This window comes from Vigna angularis, chromosome 10 (assembly GCF_016808095.1).
Source record: "Vigna angularis cultivar LongXiaoDou No.4 chromosome 10, ASM1680809v1, whole genome shotgun sequence".
Lineage (NCBI taxonomy): Eukaryota > Viridiplantae > Streptophyta > Magnoliopsida > Fabales > Fabaceae > Vigna > Vigna angularis.
The window spans coordinates 6,854,473-6,879,561 of NC_068979.1; the positions used below are offsets into that span (position 1 = coordinate 6,854,473).

General features: G+C 32.3%; 3 protein-coding genes across 8 annotated transcripts; 1 reads left to right on the forward strand and 2 right to left on the reverse strand.

Annotated features, from left to right (window-relative positions):
- Nucleotides 1-5,241: 5,241 nt before the first annotated feature.
- Nucleotides 5,242-7,430, forward strand: LOC108334673 (zinc-finger homeodomain protein 6). Its single transcript, XM_017570570.2, has one exon. The coding sequence runs from the start codon at nucleotides 6,186-6,188 to the stop codon at nucleotides 7,230-7,232; it is 1,047 nt and encodes a 348-aa protein (XP_017426059.1). The 5' UTR covers nucleotides 5,242-6,185; the 3' UTR covers nucleotides 7,233-7,430.
- A 1,822-nt stretch (nucleotides 7,431-9,252) lies between these two features.
- Nucleotides 9,253-11,800, reverse strand: LOC108335387 (uncharacterized). 6 transcript variants are annotated; one of them, XM_052869533.1, is made up of 5 exons: nucleotides 11,493-11,777; nucleotides 10,917-11,026; nucleotides 10,168-10,812; nucleotides 9,747-9,787; nucleotides 9,253-9,526 (listed from the first exon to the last, which is right to left on the reverse strand). In XM_052869533.1, exons 1-3 carry the CDS (start codon nucleotides 11,687-11,689, stop codon nucleotides 10,175-10,177), a joined length of 945 nt encoding a protein of 314 aa, XP_052725493.1. In that variant the 5' UTR covers nucleotides 11,690-11,777; the 3' UTR covers nucleotides 9,253-9,526; nucleotides 9,747-9,787; nucleotides 10,168-10,174. The 6 variants fall into 6 exon arrangements, with proteins under 6 accessions (XP_052725493.1, XP_017426893.1, XP_017426892.1 ...); XM_017571404.2 differs by lacking the exon at nucleotides 9,747-9,787 and having other exon boundaries at nucleotides 11,493-11,776; XM_017571403.2 differs by lacking the exon at nucleotides 9,253-9,526 and having other exon boundaries at nucleotides 9,726-9,999; nucleotides 11,493-11,798.
- Nucleotides 11,801-15,021: 3,221 nt separating this feature from the next.
- Nucleotides 15,022-20,765, reverse strand: LOC108335954 (uncharacterized). The gene is made up of 8 exons (XM_017572193.2): nucleotides 20,352-20,765; nucleotides 20,134-20,229; nucleotides 19,603-19,713; nucleotides 18,784-19,093; nucleotides 17,887-17,977; nucleotides 16,749-17,091; nucleotides 16,319-16,467; nucleotides 15,022-15,838 (listed from the first exon to the last, which is right to left on the reverse strand). The coding sequence occupies exons 1-8, from the start codon at nucleotides 20,628-20,630 to the stop codon at nucleotides 15,325-15,327; spliced, it is 1,893 nt and encodes a 630-aa protein (XP_017427682.2). The 5' UTR covers nucleotides 20,631-20,765; the 3' UTR covers nucleotides 15,022-15,324.
- Nucleotides 20,766-25,089: the final 4,324 nt, after the last annotated feature.

The window sequence follows — 25,089 nt, forward strand, 5'->3', positions numbered from 1 at the left end:
TCTTCATCCACCTCCACCATCTTCAACTTTGGTCATTCCTCCATGTTTAGCACATACCCTTGCACCTCCCTCCATCTTTCAATATTGATCATTTTTCCGTGGTTCGCATATACTTATGCGTAAGGATAAAACTCGCGACGAATAGTTAATATCCGCGAATATTTACTACCTACAGGTTGCGGATAGCGGATATTTTAATACTCACTTACAAACGAGTTAGGTGCGGGTATTATACTACTCGTACCTGCGAATATCCACTACCCCGCAAAAAATAAAAATAAAAATTTAATTTATATTTTATTAAGTTAAATTTAATTAAAATTAACATTAATTTATATTTTATAAGATTAAATTTAATTAAAATTAAAATTAAATTTATAATTAATTTAATCTATATTATATTTTATATATTTTTTGTAATTTTATTTTAATAATTTATAAAAATATACTTTTTTAAATATTTGCGGGTATCAGCGAGTTCCCAGATAGTTTTTAAGCAGGTATCCGTGCGGGTGATGTTTTTTTTGTCGTGTCAGGTTGCGGTTAGACACTATCCGTCCCGATCTGACCCGTTGTGATCTACTCTTGCATGTGAAATGAAATAATATGGGTATAAAACACAATACACATGTAATGTAAGTAAAATACAATCCATAGTGAAAGAAGATGGGTATAAAACACAATTAATGGAAGAAGTTGGGTATAAAACACAAGTAATGGAAGAAGTTGGGTATAAAACACAAATGGTGGCATTAAGTATCATTTTACCGTTTGTAATGTAAATTTGCATTACTGATAATTTAATTTATATTTAAGATTGTTTTCTAAATTTAAATTAAAGATTGTACAATTTAAAATATAAATTTTTCTTATGGATTAATCTAGAATTTATTTTACTTTTCTATGTAAAATGTTATACAATCTGAAATATTAATTTGTATTACAAATTATATAATTTAGAATGTATAAATATAATGTTTTTAAATTTTTAGATTATAAAATCAAGAATATCTACATATTGTATAATCCAAAACTATAATTACAGCACAGGTATAATTTTGAAATTTTATTACAAGAAAAAAAATTGTAGTGGTGAAAGAAATTCTCTTATTTTACATATAGTTTTATCATACAAGCCTCATACAAGTCAATTATACATATTTCGTGGCCTTGTGAGACGGTCCATCACTGAGTCTTTTGGGCTTTGCTTAGTGGGTTTTGTCGTTTCTGCAGGGCCCATATGAAAACCATTTCGGCTTTTTTGTAGTATTTATTAGTGATTAAAGTAAAAATAGTGTATTATGGGAATGTTATTTTTGTGCATAAAAAAGAAAAAAAAAACTGGATCCTATCCTGTACCATATTCTAAAAGAAAAAAAAAGAGAGAAGAATCTCTCCTCTGAACCCGAAAAAGAGAGAGAGAAAGGGCGATGAGGTCCTTAGTATTACGTAGATATGTAAGAGATAGATAGATACACACAACAGTTCGCAATCAGACAAAAACTAGACGACAAAAAACGATGCGTCGTACTTGAAAAGTTTTTCTTTTTTTCTTTCCAACATTCATTTGGTTTAAAACATCAAGGGTGATGTTAATTAATAATGCTTTCTTTCTTAGTAAATTATGTATTTTACATTCTCGGATACTCTTTTTTAGTTTATATTAAAAAAAAAATTAAAAATAGACAAATAAAACGGTGATTTTTAGGTGCAAAATTTCATAATTGTTCGATATGATCTGTTGTCGGTTTTTTGGTCGTCATTTTACAATTTAAACTTTGGTTGCTGCATTGAATCATTATATTAAATTATTTTGGCTTCTATATCTTTTTATTACTTAAAGTTTATTACATTACCAAATTTCATTTTTCATATAAAGGTAGTTTAGTAAATTTTAATTACTAGAAAATGTGGGTTGTTGCTTATAACTTAAAGGCTATGCTTTCTTTAGGGTCATAGATGAAATACATAAATAAATAAATAAAAATTATATAATTTTTTTTTCTCATTTAACCGCAGAAAAAGTGAAACAAAAAACTAATACAATAACACATATAACTTAAAGACTATTACAAAAATATATTTCTTCATCTTCCATCAAAATTAGATAGACACGTGAAATTGAAGTCCACCTCTATTATTCCCTCCCTTCCCAGTTGCACAAAATAAAAGAAAAATAAAGAAATTACGTTTTTCTTTTCCTTGTCCCTTCATGATTTGTCTCAAATTTAAGCCATAAATGTCCTTTAGAGGATTTGAACTTGTGATCACCTTCTAACTCCACTCAATAATAAATATTCCTGAATTTAACTTCTTCAATTTCAAGTATTATTTTTAATCTGTATCTATTTAAAGTTAAAATATTGTTAAACTTGATTGTTATTTAATTTATTAAACTAATTTATTTTCTCCTTACATTCCTTCTTCCATTTGATTACTCTTTGATAAGTTTTCTTTTATTTTTATAAAATTAAATAAAAGCAACAAGCTTTTTTATGTAATAGCTTTTGTTAAGTTGATCTTCCTTAAAAAATGTAAGAAAAAAATGTTTTTTAATTACTTTGCACAAGTAGTTAGATACTCTTTTTGAGAAATGACAATTATTTAAGTTCCGTAATTCCTTTTATTTAAACAAGTACGATAAGATATGATTCCTACGTGTTTGAGGTGATGTTACGTGATATTATATTCATTTTATGCTTATGCATGGAAAATGTTAGAGATGCATTCCTCGCATTAAAATAACAACAATAATAACTTTACTTCTCTACCATAGATTTCTATATATGATCACTTTTCAAATCAATGATAAAAAAAAACGTACTGTTTTTTCTCTCAACAAAGTTTGGCATGGCATGCAATGTCATCATGTTATTCCAAAAGGATTTTTTCAATCTCTCTCGAAATCTATACATCTCAGGGAGAAAGGGATATAAGAGAAAGAAAAGACAAAAAATAATTAATAATAAATTAGCAAATGGGCTGATGAAAAAAATAAATAAAGAATTATGATAGACACAAAAACTGAAGTAATATAAAATAAATTAGGATTGTATGTTATTTGAAGTAATGAGAAGGACTTGTCGAAGTGTGATATTGACCGATTTTATGTTTTCTTTTTCCATTTCATTAAAAAGATATCTAAACATAATCATCACAAATTGAAGTTCCAATCTGGATTAATTTTTCTTATTTATAAACTAAGTTAGTTTAAACATATTAATATATAATAGATTGATTAGCGTCAGATTAGTTCTGTTGTTTTGAGATAATTTTATCTGAAAAACTGAGCCTTATAGTTATTTTATTGGAAGAATTATATATATATATATATATATATATATATATATATATATATATATATATATGTATGTATGTATTATCAAAATTAACTTGTTCGAATAAACTTAATTTAGGTTTTGAAGGACTTTAATTTATAAAATGTTGTGAAAAGCCTTAAACTTTTCTTTTACCTAAAATGTAAAGAAAATCAAATAGCATCTCCAAAGATCTATTAGTTGACAACTTTTTTCTTATTCCAGTTCACTCAGAAGATTTCATCGCATATTTTCCCCTTATGTTACGAATCATTGACAACGATATTTCCTGGGTCTAATTAGAATTTAAAAGAGGTTTATTCTTAAGGAAATTAAAAAGAAAATAACTCCATATTAAACTCATGAATGTAAGAATAAATAACAATGTTAATTTTTAAGGAAATATATATAAAATTATTTTAAACTAACTTAGACCATATTACTTGTACTGTGATTCCGCTTCTGCTTTTATTTACTTTTGGTATATATATTGCATATTTTACAAACTTTAACTTAAGAATTTGCTTAAGCCAAATCATCCTGTTGAAAAGAATATGTATTACACACTACCGAATATCGTAACTGATAAACATTTTTTTTTGGTTAAAGTGTGGGGGCAAAACACAGCACAAGTCATCATAAACAATACAATATAGATATATTATATGAACACGTCCCTTTATATCAATATATCATGAAAATACTTTTCTTTAGAGCGAGGAACGCACTTGAGTCCTAGGTTTTTGTTGCAAAGTTTTCTTAAATCCTTAATATTTCAACTTCAAACCGTGACAACAGTACCTGTTAAAGACACTCTCATGCTTAAGTTAATTATATAACTGATCAGTTACACTAAAATCTTAAATTTACAATAAATGCATCACCTATCTCTTTGCTTCACTTTTAGGTTTCCAAAGTATTTTTAATTGGAGTTGGCCTAATCACAACACAAAAAACTGATAAATGTGTTTTACATGTAAATGTATTCATTTTGTAATGTAGATGTCTAATAGATATTTGATCAAATGGGGACTTGCTCTTAAAAGTAACCATTCAGTTTGTAGAAGTAATTGAGGTGGAAACGACCCTCACCACTCAGTGAATGGGTCGGTCATACGATATTAATAATGAAATTTACAATTAAAATTTTGTTTGATTTTCCAATTAACAATTAATCAAACTGTCCATTTTTACTTGTAACATAAAAAATGCTCATATATATAATGTATTAAACTGAAAGATATTTGTTAGTATAATCATTGGATGTATTTAAGAAGTGAAAGCCGGGGGTATGAAATTATGGTTTGAAATTTAAAGTAAAAAAGAAGTGTAAGTATGAAAGAAAGATGGAAAAGTGAAAAATATATAGATTTGGGCGTGTCTTTTTGATGGTAGTAGTGGGCAAGGAGAGAGTGTACTAGAAAGTAAACGAGCACAAATTGATGCCTGAAAGAGAAATGTGAAAGAAGATGCTAACAAAGGTAGCAAATAAGGCATCAATTGCATCGTGAAAGAAGGTAGATGGTAAGTAAAGTGAGGCATTGGTCCAACAAAATAGTGGGCTGCAGATAATGCAGCAGCAGGCGCACAAACTCACCAACACAACACAATAACAATACAAAGAGAGAGATAGATAGATAGAGAGAGAGAGAGAGAATCTGACACACCATAACAAGACAAGGCTGTGTGTGTAGTAGTGGCCCAGCAACCATTCACTCCCTTTAATTTCCTCTTGGATTCTATTCATCTTTATCTTCAATAAATTATCTTATTCTAATTTGGGTTATCACTATCATTTGTATGTCTCATTACTCCATAAACTTGTGCATATAAGGTTAATTGTAGGATAATGCTCTCCTCTCCCTTTAATTTGTACTGAATTATGCTGGTTTGGGACACACATTCATTTGAAGGGTATTGGAGAGATTGTGTGAGAAGGGCAATCATTAAAAACTGGACCAGGGTGCAGGCTGTGGGAGAGGACCAACATGAACTTGTCGGTTGTTCTGCAAGACAAATTCTTGCAGTACTACTGTACTAGCCATCACTCCTTCTGAGTTCAAAACAACCTCTTCCCCTGTTCCTTTCCTACTTGGTTTTTATGGGCCTGGATGGCTGGTAGGAAACAACACTCTTCTTCCCCCTCTTCCCACCCTAACACCAACTTTTCCACACCACTTCCTCTAATCCAACATTAACTCATAACATCCCTTTCTTATTTCCTAATCAACCTTAACTCTTTCACAATTTACTCTTTGTATTTCCCAACCTGTTGTGTTGTTTTCTCTTGCTGGTGCAATTCAGCTTTCTACTTCTACTCCTCAAGTCTTCACAGTCTAACATTCTAGCCACAGAGGTGAGTATTTTTTTTTTTTAGATTATCTGGGTCTCTAGGGACCCCGTTGTAGTCTCATTCCATAAGATTTTTCTATTCTACCAAAATATATTATCCTTTTCTCTTTGTTTTTTCCCCCAATAAATAAAATAATAATAAAGCTATTCCCTCCCTGGCTGTAGTGGTGCTATATATACAGTTAAATCACTGATTCACTTCTGAGAATAGGATTGATTAGTGAAAATTGGTTGGTGGGATTAGCACCCAGAACGTCAAAATCAGAATAAGGAAAGAATAATTGTGGGCGTGCTAGTAATTATGCCTTTGGTTGAGTCTGGTGTTGTATTAGATGGGATAATATGAATTAGGGTTGAGGAGGGTACAGGAAGATCTACAACCATAATTAAAGCAAAAATCAGGAAGATGATGATGGTTTAGGAAAGATTAGAGCTTGTCATAATTAGAGAGAGCATAGAGGGTTGAGATCAAACGTAGCTTGGTAGATCTTGGAAACCCACAGAAAGCAAAGTCTGATGGAAATGGGAGGCCAAGATAAGGAAATAGAGATACCAACAAGTTTAGGTTACAACCTTCCCAACAGAGATTCTTCTTCTTCCTCTTCCAAGCTCTCTTCTCCAACACTTGGTGAAAGAAGTACCACTCATCATGATCGTGATCAACCTCATCATCAACCACCTCATCAAACTCACACATTAATCTTCAACGACCCACCTCACCATAATCTCTACCCACCACCACCTCCTCCTCCTCTTGCACCTCGTCAACCTCATACACTCACACCAGATCCAGATCTAACCACCCCAATTGCTCCCACATCGAATCCTCTAAGAACACCACACCCCCACATAACAACAATACCACAACCAGCAGCAGCAGCAACAACCTCAACCTCAACCTCAACCCCGTCGATCAGGTACCGAGAATGTCTTCGGAACCACGCGGCAAGCATGGGGAGCCACGTGGTGGATGGCTGTGGAGAGTTCATGGCAAGTGGCGAAGAAGGTACGCTGGAATCACTAAGATGCGCCGCGTGTGAGTGTCACCGCAACTTCCACAGGAAAGAGGTTGACGGAGAGTTACAGCCACAACAACCACCGCCACTGTCACTGGTACAGCAACAGCAACAACAACAACATGTTCCCAATTATCACAGCTACTACCCCAACAAGCACAATGGGCATCTTCACTACCCTACACCCTCTCCTTCTTCCCTCCATCATCACAGATTAGTTGGTAGCAGTGGTACACCGAGTCTGGTTCCCCCAGTGATGATGGCCTTTGGAGGCCCAGCTGAGTCCTCAAGCGAAGATCTGAACATGTTTCAGTCCAACACCGGAGGAGCACAGTTATCAGTGCAGGCGCCACTTTCTTCCAAGAAGAGGTTTAGGACTAAATTCTCTCAGCACCAGAAGGATAGGATGATGGAGTTTGCTGAAAAGATTGGTTGGAAGATTCAGAAACATAATGAGCAGGAGGTACAGCAATTTTGTTCTCAAGCGGGCGTAAAGAGACAAGTTTTCAAGGTTTGGATGCACAATAACAAGAAGCACCCAATGTAAGCCTAGCCTACACTCTTCTTCTTTTCTACATCCCTTGTCTTCCATCTTGTTTGGAAAGAAATAATAACAAAAAGAGACACCAGATTAATTTTTAAGTCAATAATATTGTAGATTTAGATGTGCATATATATATATATTATTCAAGCAGAGGAAGCTAGAGCTAGCCAGCTATAGCTACATAGACACATTAAATTGACAGCAGCTGTGTAACTTCCCATTATAATTACTCATTTTCGCTGTGTATGCTCTTTATTAATCAACTTTCGTATGGACTAGGCAGCATAGAAAATTTGCACTGATTTTCTTGGTGCAGAAAAACACGTACGGATTAATTCTCAGTTTCTCACCTCTTTCTTCTTTTGGCGTGACCACTGACTAACCATTTTCACCACTATAGAGAAAGAAATGAAAAAGGGAAAAGACGAGTTTTTGGTCGTTGTTGTGATGAAGTAGGATATGATATTGGTATACGTTGTTGTTTGTGATGGGGGTACTTGGTCTAACTAGCTGTAACAATATTTCATGCATAATAATTTGACGAACTTTTGTATTTTAATCATGGAAGTGTTGGTTCGTGAACCTGTTCACTTCCTTGCTCATCAATGTAGAAGGCTTTGGAGAGAAAATAGATCCCACACTCACGAGTCATGACCCAACCACAATTTTGTCCTCTCCTACTCATTCCATACATAGACACCGGCCGACACATGAATTAGCAGACAATATCCGTTTTTTTCTCAAATTGCCCTTTTCATAATAATATGCATAATGTCTGTATTATACTGTCTCTACGCGAACGAACCAGGAAGATGTAGTCAAATGATGACAAATAAATAACGAAAAGAAGGATCTGAGTATACAAATTTCCCCCTTCAGTTGTTCTATCTTTTTCCCTTCACCCTCGTACTTGTCAATGGTGAAAGTAAAGTTATTTTGTACGAAAAAGCCACAAGAAATGCGATGAGATTCGAGTCACAATTATTGAGTCAAACTCAGGAGTAGTAATTAATCTGAATCAGTTTCTAATACTTACGAATAATGTGGTAAGTAATAATGTAAATAGCAAGTACGAGTTTGTGCCAAACATTTCTATTGTACAAGCTTTGGTTTGGATTTAAAAATCCAAAATATGAAGAGTGAAAAGGCTTTTCTTTTCCCCTTTATTTACTATTTCAAGAGCTGAGATGTTCCAAAGTAAGTTGATGAAAATGGGCAACATATTCACATTAATTTCCAATGTTCAATTCTTGGATGGATATAATATAATGCGTATGTCGAATGAATTGATGCCCTATAGAGACTGCATTTTTTTATTGTACATAGAATTTATTTTCTAATTTGGGATTCTAGTCCTAGAGTGTAAAAAATATATTGTATTTCTTGCATAAAATGGCATTTAATTCAAACTGACTCTACCTTTCCTAAATTTACTGGTGGCACAGAGACAACTCTATAGATATTTTTTTTCTTCTGAAGCTGAAGCTATTTTCACGGAGTAGATATCTGGTTTCAATTATAATACAATAAAAATGAAATTTTTATTCAATTATAGATTGTCACGGAACTAAAATATTTTAAAATCATATTTAAATTAATTGCTGATTTGAAACTACAATATTTTAAAGTCATATTTAACTTCATTGTTAATTTTAACGTTGATAATATATCAATCAAAGTTAAACTCTAAAGGTTAAAATAAGCAATATATTTGGTTCTTCACTTCTTGTTACTCGTACTTGCCTTCACGTCTGCACAAAAACTAATTTCAATGTTGCAGTTTGGTTTATGCATCTATATTCCATTTCTATCATTCCAAGCATGGTACGTAACATACATTTTCATTGATCAAACTAAAATTTCTACAGGCTACACTGAATAATTAAAAAAATGAAAAATTCACTGACAAAAAGAATTACTAGCTATCATTAAAAACCGTTCTGAAATGTAATGCTGTCAAATATTATGACTCTGGAGAAACAAAAGCAAGACTAGGGTAACAAGAATTATAAACCATGAAGAATAAAAAATCAGTGATAAGTTCAAGATTAAGGGTTAAAAATATAAGCATTTTGGTTTCATAAGAAACGTCATAGATTGAAAAAGTAAAATCAATCCTGAAAGATTTTGTCATGCACCTCATTGGGGTATCTAATCTTTGACAAGATTCAGTCTATAGTTATCCTCATTATTTTCAGAAGTGCTCAAATTTTGGTGTACCTCCAGAGCTTCGTAAATATAAGCAACGCTACACGTAGACTAAATATGGTGTGTGCTAGAGGCTATTCCCATGATTCCTGCAAGTAGACGTGCAAGTTGATGTTCCCATTAAGATAATTTGAAACTGGTAGAAATGTATGTTGGGGGGGGGCAAAAGTTGCTATCTTAAATTATAAGTATGTTTGAGTTTATTTAGTAGCGAGTAAATGAGTAATGAACTGGCATTTGGAGTTATGGACCACCATAAAGAAAACCACTAACTAAATGCAGAAGAAATACTTAAAAAGAGAGGATTACCTTTATTAAACCATGCACCTTTTACATGTTCAAGAGCTCTCCTTGTAACAAAAATAACAAACTATGCTAGTAAAGGGCCCCAACAATTTATATCATTCATCTGAGGATCCACTTACATAACCTACTAAAAGCTACAAATTTAGTCCCTACAAAACATCATGGGACAACACAACTTGGTACTGTATGAATCTACCTGGCATCGTGATAGATCAGAGAAGAACCTAACTGTGGGGCCTTTCAGGGTTTTCTTCTCCTAACATTAGGGAGAGTAGAGTTTTCATAATGTCTAACAAGTAACTAACAACTGACGAGTGTTTAAGGAAAAAACATACAAAAACATGTACTCTGGACACATATGTACGATGATAACTTTGTGGAATCTAAGAGAGTTTTTCATAGTTAAGAGTAAGTGGTAACTAACCATAGGTTCATTGGTTTGGGGTGTTTCTCATCTTAGCTCCGACATCTCCTGCAGCATCTGAAGCCTTCTCCTTTGCAGCCTCGTACTTAGCCTTTGCCTCTTCAGTCATTGTATTCTTTGCTGATGCGTATGCTTCCTCCACTTCACGTTTAGCCTGGTCAAAAGTTTCGGCTACTTTGTCCCTTCCATATTCATTTCGCACGCCTATGTTTTCTTTAGAATCATTGGCCTCATCAAATCCATCCACACCCATATTTCCACAATCCATTGTTCCTTTCACTTTATCCCTAGCTTCATCATAAACCTCACTTGCTTTAGTATCGGAGAATTTCTCTGATGCCAGGTTCATTTTCTGCTTACCTTCGTCATAGGCATTGCCTGCTCTATCTTTTACATATTCTATGGACTCATCCATGTTATCTTTGGCATTGTAAGCCACACTTGAAGCCTTATCTGAAGCCGTCTGAATTTTTTCCTTCGCATCGTTGTAGGTATCTCCGATTTTTTCTCTGGTATCTGTTGGCATTTTGATGACCTTGACATCTTCATTATAAGCGTCGTTCATTTTCTCCTTTCCTTGTGCCATGGCCCCTGAAACTGCTTCCACGGCATCCGTAGCCTTCTCGGAAGCGTAATCCGAAGCTCCTACAAACAAATCAAAGATACTACGTTGTTTGAATTTGATACCAATATTTAATCGAGAGGCATACATGAAAGAGATGGTGTGGCGATGAATGAACAAATGTTACCTGATGCTGCAGACTTCATTGTCCCCGCGGCACTTGTGGCAACATCTTCTACATTATTCATCATGTTTTCAGTCGGTTGTTTTTCTTTATCCTCTTCAGCCCCGAAGCTTCTGCCACAACAATTGAAAAAAAATGAGCTAAACAACAATATTTAAGATTCATTTGTGTTGGGTCTATCAACCACTGTTGGGTTTATCACATCAATCACATTGACATCTAACTCTTGACGTGCTTATAAATTCCCATGATTATCCTATGTTCGGTTTCTTTTTTCAATAGACATCCTTCTAAGATAATCACATTCAAAACCTCTCATACATGAACAATCTTATTCAAAACTTCCCCAGACATGAAAACCTCTCATAGCTTAATATTAGGATAAGATAATGGTCGGGTGGCATCTTTTCTTCTTGAAACTGGTAGCTTTATAAGTTATAAAACGGAACATGCATGCTGGATATATATATATATATATATATAACTAAAATAAAAACAACTAATATTAAAATATATATATCAGTAGATGGTGGAAAAGGAAACTGCATTATATTGCACAACGGTGAGAGAGAAGATTACTCAGAGAACTTGTCTTGAGCCCAATCAGAGAAAGACGGGTTTTTTTCCTCGGCATCATGCAGCTCGCCGGAGGCAAACTTCTTTGCGTCCTCTGCTTTGGCTTTGGTATCCTTACCCAGATCGTCATAAGGCCTGCATGTCACCATACACACTGCAAGAAACACCATCAACAATAACACAACCTTTCTGCTTCCCATTTTTCCTCTATCTTTTTCTTGTCAACGAAAACTGTTTTCTTTTTCCTTGTCCCTGTATCGCGTGATATGAGAATATAAGGGAGGATAAGGTAATATAATATGTATATGTATATATATATATATATATATATATATATATATATATATATATATATATATATATATATATATATATATATGATGTGTGTGAGAGTGTGGAGCATGAAGTCCACGTGGCGAAAGTTTGAGGGTAGAAGTGGCAGATTTTGGACACGTGTTGAGGAAACGTGTAATGTTAGGGTGCAGCGGAATGGGCCGTGTTTTGCTGCAATCTGATGGCATAAACGGGTTTTGCTTCTCCACCTATTGGAGAACCGTGCTTTGATTGATACATAGAATTTCTTAGATGTTAGAATTTAGGGTGCATAACGTGAAATATGAACACCGCTTTTTTAATCACTCATTGATGTAATCAGTGAATTCACGGTACTATTATTTTCCATTTATCTTTATGTCACATAAGCTGTCTTATCTCCCTCAGAGTATATCTCTTTTCTTCAACCGATGGAATCTCTTTTTAACGTTCTAAGGGATGGTTGTGTTGATAGTGTAACATGGACGATAAGGATGAATTTCTATGTTTTAATTTAATCAGTTTATTTCAATTAAAATCTAAATATTCAATTTGATAAATATTCGAAGAATTTTCGGCCGCAATTACATCATGGATAATCAAATCGCGTTCAATCCATATCCATGTAATGATAATTTACGAGAAATGTTATATCTACCACACTTGTTACCCTAAAGAAACAAAGAAGACTGGCACAAAGAAGATTTCTTTTCAAAGTCTCTGGAATGTATCTTGCGACATTTTCCTTTACCTGCGTAATAATTTCCTCTGAATTGTATTACTTTATTCATTTTATGAGTTTAAATTCTAAGTAAAAGTAAAAAAGTTAAATATCATATAGAAAAATAATAATAAATTTATTATTTTGAAATTTTGGATTAAAAATAATATTTATCCCTTCCTTAATGAACCTTTCCTTAAAAAAATCCATCAGACGACAAGATATACAATCTCTTCCTAATTAATTCTCTCTAAGAAAAACCATATCATAAACTCACAATGAAATTAATATTAGTTAGTTGTGGAAATTTTAAGATAGTGCTTTTAAAGTCTAAAATTAATTATTCATTCTTTGATAATTCTTTGGACAGTTCCTTTTCTACGGGATAAGCCAATTTTTGAGTAAGGTGGCACTTATAAGTGCATATTTACATCTAGATCAAAAATATTTATCGAAAAAAATTGCATCCAGTTCATCTTAGGAAGTAACGACTACGACATTTGATACTTGCTTTTTTTCTCAATAAAAATAGACTCCCTTTGAATCATAAGTTCAGTAGAACTTTCCACTATATTCAGAACAAAATAGAAGGTAAAAACGTCAGGAGATTAGTGCTCATATAACTTAACAACATACCCAAATGAAAGACAGTTATGCCTGGAAAGATTGTTATAAAAGGCAACCTATTTCCTGTTGCCAAAATAAATCAGTAAGGAACTAGAAATAAATGTTTAAGCTTGATGTCAGCAGCTCAAGCATTGGCTAAACTACCAATCACCGGACATTTTCCCAATAGAATATTCTGGAATGAAATACATTACTTCGCTTACCTGGTTTCACTTTAGCTGATTTTACTGTTCACGAGAAAATGAGAGCTCAAATTTACGGGACGCGTTGTTTTCGGAATAAATTTACGCGTTATGCACTTTTTTAGTCATCCACAAAAAGACAGATATTTAAGATGATTTTTTTTGAAATCTCGTCTTTGTCCTCGTAGTTTGAGGAAATACCACGTTCAAATTTAGGTATTTGAATCCAAAGATTTTATAATCGATTTCAATTCATGTTTTCATATCTAATAATAAATAAAGCATGATTTTAGATTCATGGTGAATAGTTGGAGGAATGTTTGGTTGAAGATGATGAAGGTTGATGGCTGAAGACGAAGATGAAGAGCTCGAACATGAAGATCTGAGGTTGAAGAAGAAGTTGGGAGAAGAAATGCATATTCGGTTCCTACCTATTTGTATTCGGTTCCAGTTAATTCAAGAAATGAAGTAATGTGTGTATTCGGTTCCATGTTGTGGTATTTGGTTACACTAGAGAGAAGTGCAGGCAATAAGTGTATTCGTTCCCCCTAAGAGCTGTATTTGGTTCCTCTCTCATATTAACATGTTCCCCTCGCAACCGTTTTATAGGGTGGACTATCACCACCAACCAACCATATACCCATAGCAAAGCCATTACCTTGTAGGTAAAAACCGAAAGCAAAGTGACCAGAAGTGATACCCATGAACTATTATTCCCAAAATTTAGTAGCAGAGACCCTCTCTTTATGATGCTCTCACCTTTTTTTTTATATCGTAAACTTTTTGCTAGTTTTTTCATTCTCTTTTCTTTATTTGTTAATGTTGTTAGCTGAATTTTGATTAATTATTTTTTTATAAATATTAAATTCCCCTCAATAACAAATAAAATCAAACAACTTAGTAGTAAATTATATTAAAAAAAATATTATATTTCAAAAAATTATTTTATTTTACTAAATTATAATTTTTTAGATTTTAAAATTAATTTTAATAATTATTTTTAATTTTTTACTCTTTATAAACATTTTTACAATGAATATAAATTAACAATTATTATTTTATATTACTTTAACAACTAGGACATTTTGATAATCTTTAATTTCTAAGATTTGAACAATTTTTTTAAATTTGTGATATCAATCAAATACTACACTAATTCTCACAAACTTTACTTCTAAAAGTACTCTCACTTATCTTTAAATCCACTCAAATAAACAACAAAAAATTTTACTCTCAAATTCATTTAATTACTCTTCCCAAATCATCTCCTCCAAACTCCCTAAAGTTAAAGTGAACAAGGCATTAAAGATAGAAATTAGAAGGAAATAGAAACTATGATATATTATTGTTTAACTTCATTTAAATCAAATGCATATTGGAAGTTGTAATATTATGAAATAAAAATACAGCTAAACCTAATGTACATGGAGCCTAGATTTTAACTGGTTGCGAAATATATCACGGACAAGGATGCTAAATGCTTAAATAACATATTTACGTTATATATTTATAAATACAAAAAATAGTTATTGAAAAAATATTAAATACAAATAATGTTCTTTGAAATGTACGAAAGGAAATTTGAGGTTTAGGATTCCGGAAGAATTTTGAAATTAAATGTAATATAGATAATTATTACTATTTAAGAAAAAAAACTTATTTTTCATACTCACTTTTGAAGAATCTTCACTGGAATTTGAATGAAATCAAATTCATTAAAAATGCAATTTAAATTACAACTTTGAGCGTATCCTAAAAAGTTATTAATCAATGTAATTTTGACTTCTCTGATGCTCTCAAAAACATGGCTTCTTTCTCCTTAGCATGAAGTGGAAAGGTTATGCTGGAATCCTCCTAGTCCTAATGATTTATAAAGCCGGAAAGATTCTTCTAAATCTGTTTCATCTGCCGCACAAATAATGGCACACATAACATCATGAACAAAAATCTATGCTAGCAGGTCGATAGGGATTCAAATTAATGCTCAAACAAACTATATTTGGCCGGGGTAGCCACCTTCAGCTGCTAGTTTTAGTCGCTGGTGATGTTCCACCACTTTGTAATCTACAATCTCTTTAAACAACTGGGAATCCAAGATGCAGTCTGGGCGCCCATAGACAGCAGCTTGGACACTAGCCATGAGTTTGGCGATCTCACGGCCTGAAAATCCCTCCGTTTTCTTCGCAGCTTCTCTGAAGTCATCCTCTGATAAATCTTTTATAGTAATCTTCTGAGGCTGCTTCTTTAGCAAGAAGCCTCCCTTAGAACCATTATTGTCATCACATAAATATTTGTTTAAATACAGCTTCAATAACTTCAGACGCTCTTCCTCTCCTGGAAGCGGAAATTCAATCACTTCATCAATCCGATCAGTAACTGCACTATCAAGATCACCTGGTCTGTTTGTCGCAAGAACAAGTACTATGTCTCGAGACTGATCACCAGTTCTGAAGAGCAATGCGTTTAAAGCACTTCGCTGAGCTTCACTCATGAGTGTGCTGTTACGCCTGCATTGAATACAAAAATAACACTAAGCAATTGCTATACAAACGAGATCATCACTATCCAACTTATCACACCAATTGTTTCTACAGTATAGAGGGTGAACATTATAATACTTTCAAGTTACAGCCAATAAGGTAAAATGAAAGATAGTAATTTATATAGATATCTGTTATACAAAGTCCATACAATGCTCTTGTTGGTTCCTCTATGTATTTAATCTTCATATAAGTGAGTTTTATTAATGATAAAAAAAATCTCCGAACAAGTTCAATTCACTTCGTGATTCTAAAAATCAATATAAATTGAATAAACCGTTATAAAAGTACAAACATAATCAATGTAGACTGTAGTAATACAACAGTTATATTTTCACATGTTATGCCAAAACCAAATAATTTTTGCTACCCTGCTGCAAGATAGTAATTTATATAGATATCTGTTATAGCAGCAGTCTTAAAAATGCATTTCAAGCTCTAACTTACTCGCAAAGGAAAGCATCTGCCTCATCAATAAAAAGCAATAGGCCTTTCCTAGATTTCTTGGCCCAATCAAATATATCATGAATTTTGGTAACAGCCTGGGCGCCAAGAGGTGCAACATCTCCTCCGGTCATCATGGCATAATCTAAACCCTTCACGTAAAAAAGGAATGTCAACAGTAGTTAAGAATAGCTTTCTAAACAAATTCTGCATATAGCACTAATAATGAGCCTTAAAATGATATTCAAAGAAAATTCCACGACTAGCAAGATAAACAAACACTACATTTTACTTGGTTTGATCATTCATCACAAACACTACATTCGGACAATTATTTCAGGTTGTCAGTAAAAACAGCTTAACAGATCATGTAAAAGGAGAAAAGTGAAATATAAATCAGAACTTTGTATTAAAGAACTAAACATCATCATACCGATCTTCTCGCTATTTCCCTTGCAACCATAGTTTTACCAGTGCCTGGAGGCCCATAAAAAAGCATATTACGAAATGGTGCCTGATGGGCTTTGGTATTTGATGTTGCACGTGCAAGATGCTCTATTCTTCTCTGCAACGATGGATGGAGGATCACATTTCCAAGACCATTTTTATTCCCAAAAGGTTTTTCTGCCCCAGCCAAAGTACTACCATGTAGAAGTTTACTTTTGGCTTGAGAAATTATCTTTGATCCAGGGAATTTTGCCATTGACGATTCCCGGATCAATGATGGCTGCCCTAGAATTCGATTAATATAGCCCCAGGTGACTTTAGCACCTTCTCTGTAAAACAAAGGAAGCACAATACAATATAATCAGATATCATTTTAAAAGGAAATTAAGAAAAAGGAAGAATTGTTGTGATGAACATGGATTAGAAAAATTAGGATAGAACACAGTACGTATATTATCCAGCAAACACAAATTCACCAAGAGTTGGCCCTATCCACTGAACCTGTCTACTAATCAAGTTGTAAATGTAAATGGTTTAGAGTAATCTATCACCAAGAGTTTTCATGACAACATTTAAGAATTTGTAAGTGGTGCAAGAATCAAGATAACACCACAGTAATAAAGGCTTGAATTGGCTTATCATTGAAAAGGGAGGTAGTAACATCATAGTATGAAAAAAATTTAATTTTATATGATTCATTTATTACACTTTTTTTCCTTGTGGCTGGGAATGGAAGGGTTGGTAATTGACCTGAGGCTGGGAGATTAATTCTAAGTACTGGCCATCACTTCCGTAGCATAAGACACAAATAATTCTTACTATTCCCTCCCATAAATATCAGAATTACACATCTACAGTTGCCACAGATGGTGTGGATGTTATTGATAGGTCATTATACATTTGCATAGCGTCCAATGGCACCATAAAACAGCAATGTACATCTATATTATGCATTTTAGATACAACTATTTTCACAAAGTCCTTTTATGGATAAAAGTACATTGACAAACATTATTATGGTGACATCAATGAGATGATTGTAATATGCATACATATCTAACAGACCCTGAAACTGTGTATAGTTACTTGGTATCAAATGCATCATGAAAAAACAGCACAGCTACCTAGTTGTATATACTCCTGCAGCTAGTGCAGTAGCTCCTCCAACAGTCATAAGCAATTTGTCCCTATCAGTCAACAAGGCCCTTAGACCACCTGCGAATTGTAAAAACCCAGCTGAGGTAATTTTCAAAGGAAAGATATACCTATCATCTACCAATGAAAACAGTTAACAAAAACAAGGTTACCATGAACAATTTAGTAAGATGGAATAATACAAGCTATTAACACTTTGGCTGTCACACACCTTGGCAATCCAAGAACCTAAAACTCAAATCACAATTTTCTATAATCATGTAAAAATATTATTGATGATACAAAACCTGACAGTCAGAACTGTACATTTTGTAAGCAGATATGTAATATCATGCAAACATGAGTGCTACTGTATGAGATAAGAACTGAAAAGAAGTTTGTAAATTTATCGAAGTGAAAGGGTTAACAATCCCAGGAACTTCTACTGCCAAGAATTTTCATATTCTTGCAGAAGGAATGCAATATTACAAGTTGATATCCATTCTCCGTCATGGAAAAGTACAGAAAATATACTGTGGATGCAGACACTATACCACGTCATTGCCTTTTGTTTCAGACATTCAATATGCCAGTTTATTCTTGTGAATGGATTTTGCTTTGGCATAATTATCAATAGCAACAAGTTGAAACTCTTTCAGTAAACAAGAGGTACTGCTGCACATTGCTTTACTATGAACTTACCAACCAAAAATTGGTATATTGATATTGATATTTATCACATTTACAAAAAGGAAAACGTATATTTACATGATGAAAGTGAAACTGCATAGAAATTTAACCATAAATAGGAATAAGTAGCACAGCACAGACAAGAGAATCAAAATCTATGATCCACCACATAGGCCAAAAGCTTATCAGCTGCATACCTTCAATATGACTGAAAGTTGTGTTAATTGCAGCAAGCCATTTATCCCTTTCACCTTGCAGTCGTTCTATCAGCATTCTCCTATTATGCTCCTCGGTCAACTTAGCTTCATGAACTCGGCCTTCAGCCTCAGCCATTGCCTTAACTCTAATAGTTTCTCTTTCTATTTCAGCTCTCTCTCTCTCAGTCTGACGCTGCTGAGATTGAATCTGTTCCTCAGTAGCCTGTCTTGCCCGCTCCTTTCTTACAGAAGACTCCTCTTGCATCTTGACCAATTCAACATTATGTAGCCTCTGGGCTTCATGATCTGTCTGAGAATAGCAACTTATGGATAACTATTCCGGGTAAAACATTTTAATCTTACAAAACTTCAAATCTGACAAAGTTTGATTTGCACGAGGCTCCAACCATTCAAATATCACTAACAGTTTGACAACTTCATAGAATTTTCATCCCAAATCCTACTGCTCCATTTAAACACCAATGTGGGTAGGAGGCTAAATATAAAAAGTTCTCCAGAAAATCATTAGCTATAAGATCATACAATTCGTTAAAATAAAATTTGAAGGACTAACAGATGATAAGTTTTCTACCAAAAGCATATCCAGTGGCAAGGACCAAAGAGCAAAAAAGATTTACTGACCATAAGTTTAAGTTCAAGATCAGTTGCTTTTAGATATTTTTTCTAATTACATTAATTCTCAAAGCCACAACCTTTTGCTCTGCCAGAAAACCATTTCTAGATGGGTATATAAATACCTAAGGTTTCCAAATTGAGAAATTACACAACAGTGTACATTGTTTATTATTTATTCTGTACCTGCATTCTTTTCCTTGCTAATTCATCCTCGTATCGCAGCACCTGGGCCTGTCTCTGGGCTTGCTCTTGTATTAAATTACGTTGTTCTTCAGCCATTTTCCGCTGTCTTTCCTGCAATAAAATTTATTTGGCATCTCAGAGGAAGATAATATTTAAAAAAAGTACACACAAAATGATTCCCTGTGATGATAAATCCTTAGAAGAACATAGATTTGCAGAAACCTCTAATAATTGTTATCACACTTTTAACCTACAGTGGTGAGCATTACGATGAAAATCTATAAAAATACAAAATATGGATAAATTCGTAAAAAACAAGAAAATTGCAAACCAAATAAAATGTTGACAAAATTGCCAACCAGTCGGCCAAGTTTTAGTTGCATGTCGCATGTATGCCAAGCTTTATGGAAGACTGTACCAAGTATTTGATAGTGTAGTTTGATCCATTTTGTCAAGCACAAAATATACGGCAAAAACTGAAATGATCATGAGGTACCCAAGATGTGGAAGTTATTGGAAAACTCCACTTACAATATCTCCTTGAGATTGAATAAGTTCGTAGTGAACTCTCTCAGCGTCTAATTCAGCGAGGCGAGTTTGCTCCTGCTTTCGCATTAAATCAAACACCTGCAAAGCAAAAACAAAATCAGAAAACTACAATCCTTCCCGATACAAAGAGCATCCGTCACTCCTCGTTGAAACCAGAACAAATAATGCAGATTTAATTCCAGAACCACAAATAAAATAACCTGCTTTGAGTAGGACGAACTGTTGATTTGACGGAGAGCTTTAGCTCCTCTTTCTAACGATTCCGGGTCGAACCCCGACTTGTTAGGTTCCTCAGGCGCCGGAGGCTCCGAGTTGGTGTCGGAAGACTGGTTCGGCGGCGATGGCGCATTGGAAGGTGAAGAAGAGAAGAAAGGGAATCGGAAGGAAGAGTCAGCGTAGGCACGATCGGAGAACGTGGACATGGAAACCACCGCAGCGGATGTTACTGCCACACATGAGGTTAACCTTGCAGCGGCCATAGCTTAGCATGCACCTTCCTAATAGAACATGAAGAAGCTTGGCTTAGCGCGAGCTTAAACCCTTCGCTAGGGTTTAAACTGGAGAAGTTTGAGTAGGGCGTTGCGTGTTGGGCAATTAAAACGCTTAAACGAATGCCTTTTATCACCCGATCGATCGCTAAAACAGATTCAGGGTGCGTGGCGGTGGGCTTTTAGCCAAGTGCTCTTTGTTTAATAGGACCCGGGGGTAATTTCTTTCTTCACTCCCATCAATATCTTTCTGCAGCCATCATTTTCTGAATTCCATTTGTACCCTTCTTTGTTTTATTTGTAGCTATGATGAGGAGAGGCCTGCATAGTATTTGATGGGTGCAGGAAGTAATTGCATCACTCGGGTGGTTGTGTTATAACAGGCAACCTCATATGTCAGAATTCATTTTTTTTCATCCGCTATTTTTAAGATATTCTCTTCTATTATATTATTTGAAATTTATTCAAAATTATAAATTTAATAAATCGCATAATTTATTAAAAATTTCTATATTTTAATAAGTTAGATTAATATATTGCAAAAATTCATAAAGAATGTATTATTACTTTTTTTTTAATATTTTGCTGTAATATTTGAAGAAGCATTTATACAAGATTTACTTTTTAGTAACGATAATGACAAAAGGTGAATGATCCTATGTTTATAAATGTAAAAAGTTGTCATAATGCACTTTTGAAAAGAAAAGGAGGATTCTGTGATTCTGTATTTTTATAAATAAAATAATTAATAAAATTTAAATAATAGGACTCGTGTTCAGAATCTATAATAGTTTGAAAACATAGTTATATGGATAAGATAACAAATAATAAAGAAAATATACAAATAAAATAGATAGAAAAATTATATACACTAAAATTTATCCTTTTTTGTATAATTGTATATAAGACTACATGTATGTATGTGGTGGATTATAAAAAGGAATTATGAAAACATAAATGATTATTAAAATGATTTCAACAGTTATGCAGTTTATAAAGGACTTGTTAAACGGTACAATAAACTTTTATGGTGAATATATATTAATTTTTAATCGGTAAACTTGTCAAAAACAAATTTCAAATTAAATAATTTCTTTTATTCTTCTTTTGATAACATTTTTTCTCAATATATAAAAATTTCACAATTTAAAGATTAAAACTATATAAAATAATATTTTATTAAAACAAAGTGTTACTTCCCATTTTAATAGTATAATATTATTAAAATAAAATATTTTATTATGAATATTTAAAAGATATATATGATTCATTATTTATGGTATATTAGTACAATATTATAAATAAGACCATAATAATATAATCTATATTTTTAGGTTTCTATATTATTATAATACAAAACTATAATATAAAATCAATTAAACGTTTAAATAACTAATTTTTCAATAATAAGAGGTGTATTCATATTTGTATTTTCGTTTACTTACACTATTAAGATAATCATTCCAAAAAGAAAAAAATATATAATTTAATAGATGATCAACAAGAGAAGATAATTTAATATACAAAATAAACATTATATATTGATAAAAAAACATGTTTTATCACACACAATTGATGTTTATTCTTTTGATATTAAATTAATCATTTCAAAAAATATTTCTGTATTTAAAAATATTACTTTAAAATATGAATATGTTTAAATTTTCAAATTTACATTAATAATCTAACACTTTAAATTGCATTTATATGGTTATAAATTTAATTGTTTATACTTATTCTAAAATAATTTCTATTTAATGTGTAAGTATCTTAAAAAACGAGAAAGAGTGAAACATAATTTACAGTGCAAACTCCTTATTTGAGAATACTTATTCTTCAACACAACCTAGAAAATAACTTATATTTTACATAGAAAGCAAGGTCCTTTAGGACTTGCTGTTGCTGCTTATACATTTCTTATAAGGAACACACCACAATATTGAGTTTGCTAATCTATTCATTCTGGTTTCTCTCGATCATTGAGAACCTGCCATGCATGAAAACAAAAATATTAAAATAGGGTCGCAGCACGAGTTTGCAACTTCTAATATCAAAGGAGTTCTTAATATAGGCAAACAATGAATAAAAAATAAAAATTATTTGCCGAACAAAATATTGGACTACAAACAGATATATTGAGTGTTCTAACTATACAAATTCTCATATCTCTTTAATCATACATAATTTTCCCCCTCCAAAGCAAATTGCACATAAACCTATTTACATAAAGTCTTATGCAGAATATTCTACTTAACTTTATAATATCTCCAAAGTATTTATAAAATGTCAATAAAATAAAAATGTAAACTAAGAAATAAGTTTTCACTTATTTTTTATTTCAAAATTTTTTTTACATGTCATGAGCAACATACGATTTAACCATTTAATATACAACTTAAATTTAATTTTAATAATAAAATAAAAAAATTGAATAAAAAAGATGAATTGAAAGATGGAAACAATTTTCAATAACTATATTTTAATTTATAAATCTGTCATAAAATAACCGGCCAAAACAAAATATTCCAACAAGTCTATATTGTCTTTAAATAAACTTATAAATGATCCAAACATTTAAAGAAAGGATATTAAGTTCTCAAAACCGATCATACTAAAAATACAAGTTTAGGTATATAACTGCAATCATTCGATAAAAAGAAAAAAGAACTCAAGTAATAATATTTGAATTATAAGAATATAATTAAAACAGAATTACGAAATATACTTTATTCTGAAAAGGCATTACACATCATTTATTCATAAATTACACTATATTTGAAAACCATATGTTCATCGGAATCACTAGTATCAATTTTAAGAAAAAAATATAATTCTTTGCATCGGTAATAAATAAGGAATTGTTGCAACGTTCTTATAAACCAACATACTATATTTTGTGATGGTAAGATATATGATACAATAGTACAGATTTGATATTTTAACTCCCAGGATTTTGAACAAATTAAAACATATAACAATTCAATGATATTTTTAAAAATTTTGTGACGTTATAAACCTCAATCACAAAAATACTAAAACATATACTTCTTTGTTAATCGAAAATTAAGACTTAAAAATACGTCAAAATAATCATCGTACCTCTGTAATTAGGTAATGGAACTTGTCCACGTTCAATGCGGTTGACATCTTCTTTGAGGATCTCAAAGTGGTTTTTAACTTCTTCAACAGATTTTCCAACTACTCTTGCCACATTCTGCCACTTGTCAGGAGTGTCCCTATCGTATATAGCAAGAGCTTCTTCAAATAGTTTGTTTTGCCTTGGAGTCCAAGATGATGCCATCTAAAGGTTAACTTAGAAGTAATTATGTCGAAGAAGCTAGAACAATATGTTATTATAGGCTGTCAAGTACAAAAATGAAGAGAAAAGGATGGTTCTATTCTAAGTCAAGGGATGGTATGGAAAAGAGATAACCAAGATCGGTCTTTATAAATACATGGATGTTGCTCGAACATATCTTCTCCAAAGGACAAAAGATATTGTGACCATTCTCTTTGGACCCAAAAGATAGCAAATCACGGCAACAAGTGGAAGAAAGAGGGGAATAAATTCCAATTAACAACCCTCTTTCACTTATAATTTTAAGCAAAGATTCTCTTTCATTATTATTAAAATAATAATAATAAAATCACACACATTTATATTCATTTATATTTCACACACGTTATAAAGGTAAAATAATAGTTATAAAAAGAAAATATTTTTTTTTACATTCATCATTTAATATTTTGATTCTTTACTTATTTTTACGTGTTAAAATATATTTTTGTTCATTATTATGTCCCTGCACGCAATTTTAAATTTCCATTTAATAGTTGAATATATATTTCGTTAACAGATGTTTTAACCTTAATTGGTTTTTAAAACTCAATTATTTTGATATTTTAATGTTTATGGTACTTTTTATTCACCATACACGCTGCTTTTACGCGCCATAGCATCGGAATGCTAAATAATGTAGCTAGTGGTTAGATCTTTAGGGTTTTACTTGTTGAAAAACAAATAAGTATCTTTTTGATAAATAGTAGATGTGAAAGTGAAAGCAAAACATTTTGGAATAAAGTATACATAAAGTTAATAATGTTATATCGAGAATAATCCAATAAAAGATTACTAACTATGGTATTTTAGGATCATTTAAGACTTTTCCATTTTTTTAGTGACTTTGTACTCAAGTTCGTTATATTAGGTTAATATGAACCATTTGAATCCATGTAATATGGGAGCCATTGTAAATATTAATGAATTATGCATCGTGATACGTGAAAAAAAATGTTTATCTTAAAACTTAATCATCGTATTCTGATTCACGTATGATATGCTTTCGTTAAAATTTCCACGTTAAGTTGGTTTGACATGGATGAGAGTAAAATGTTGGAAAAAAAATTAATGTTAGTTATATAAAAAAACTACTATAGTTAATTGTTTAAT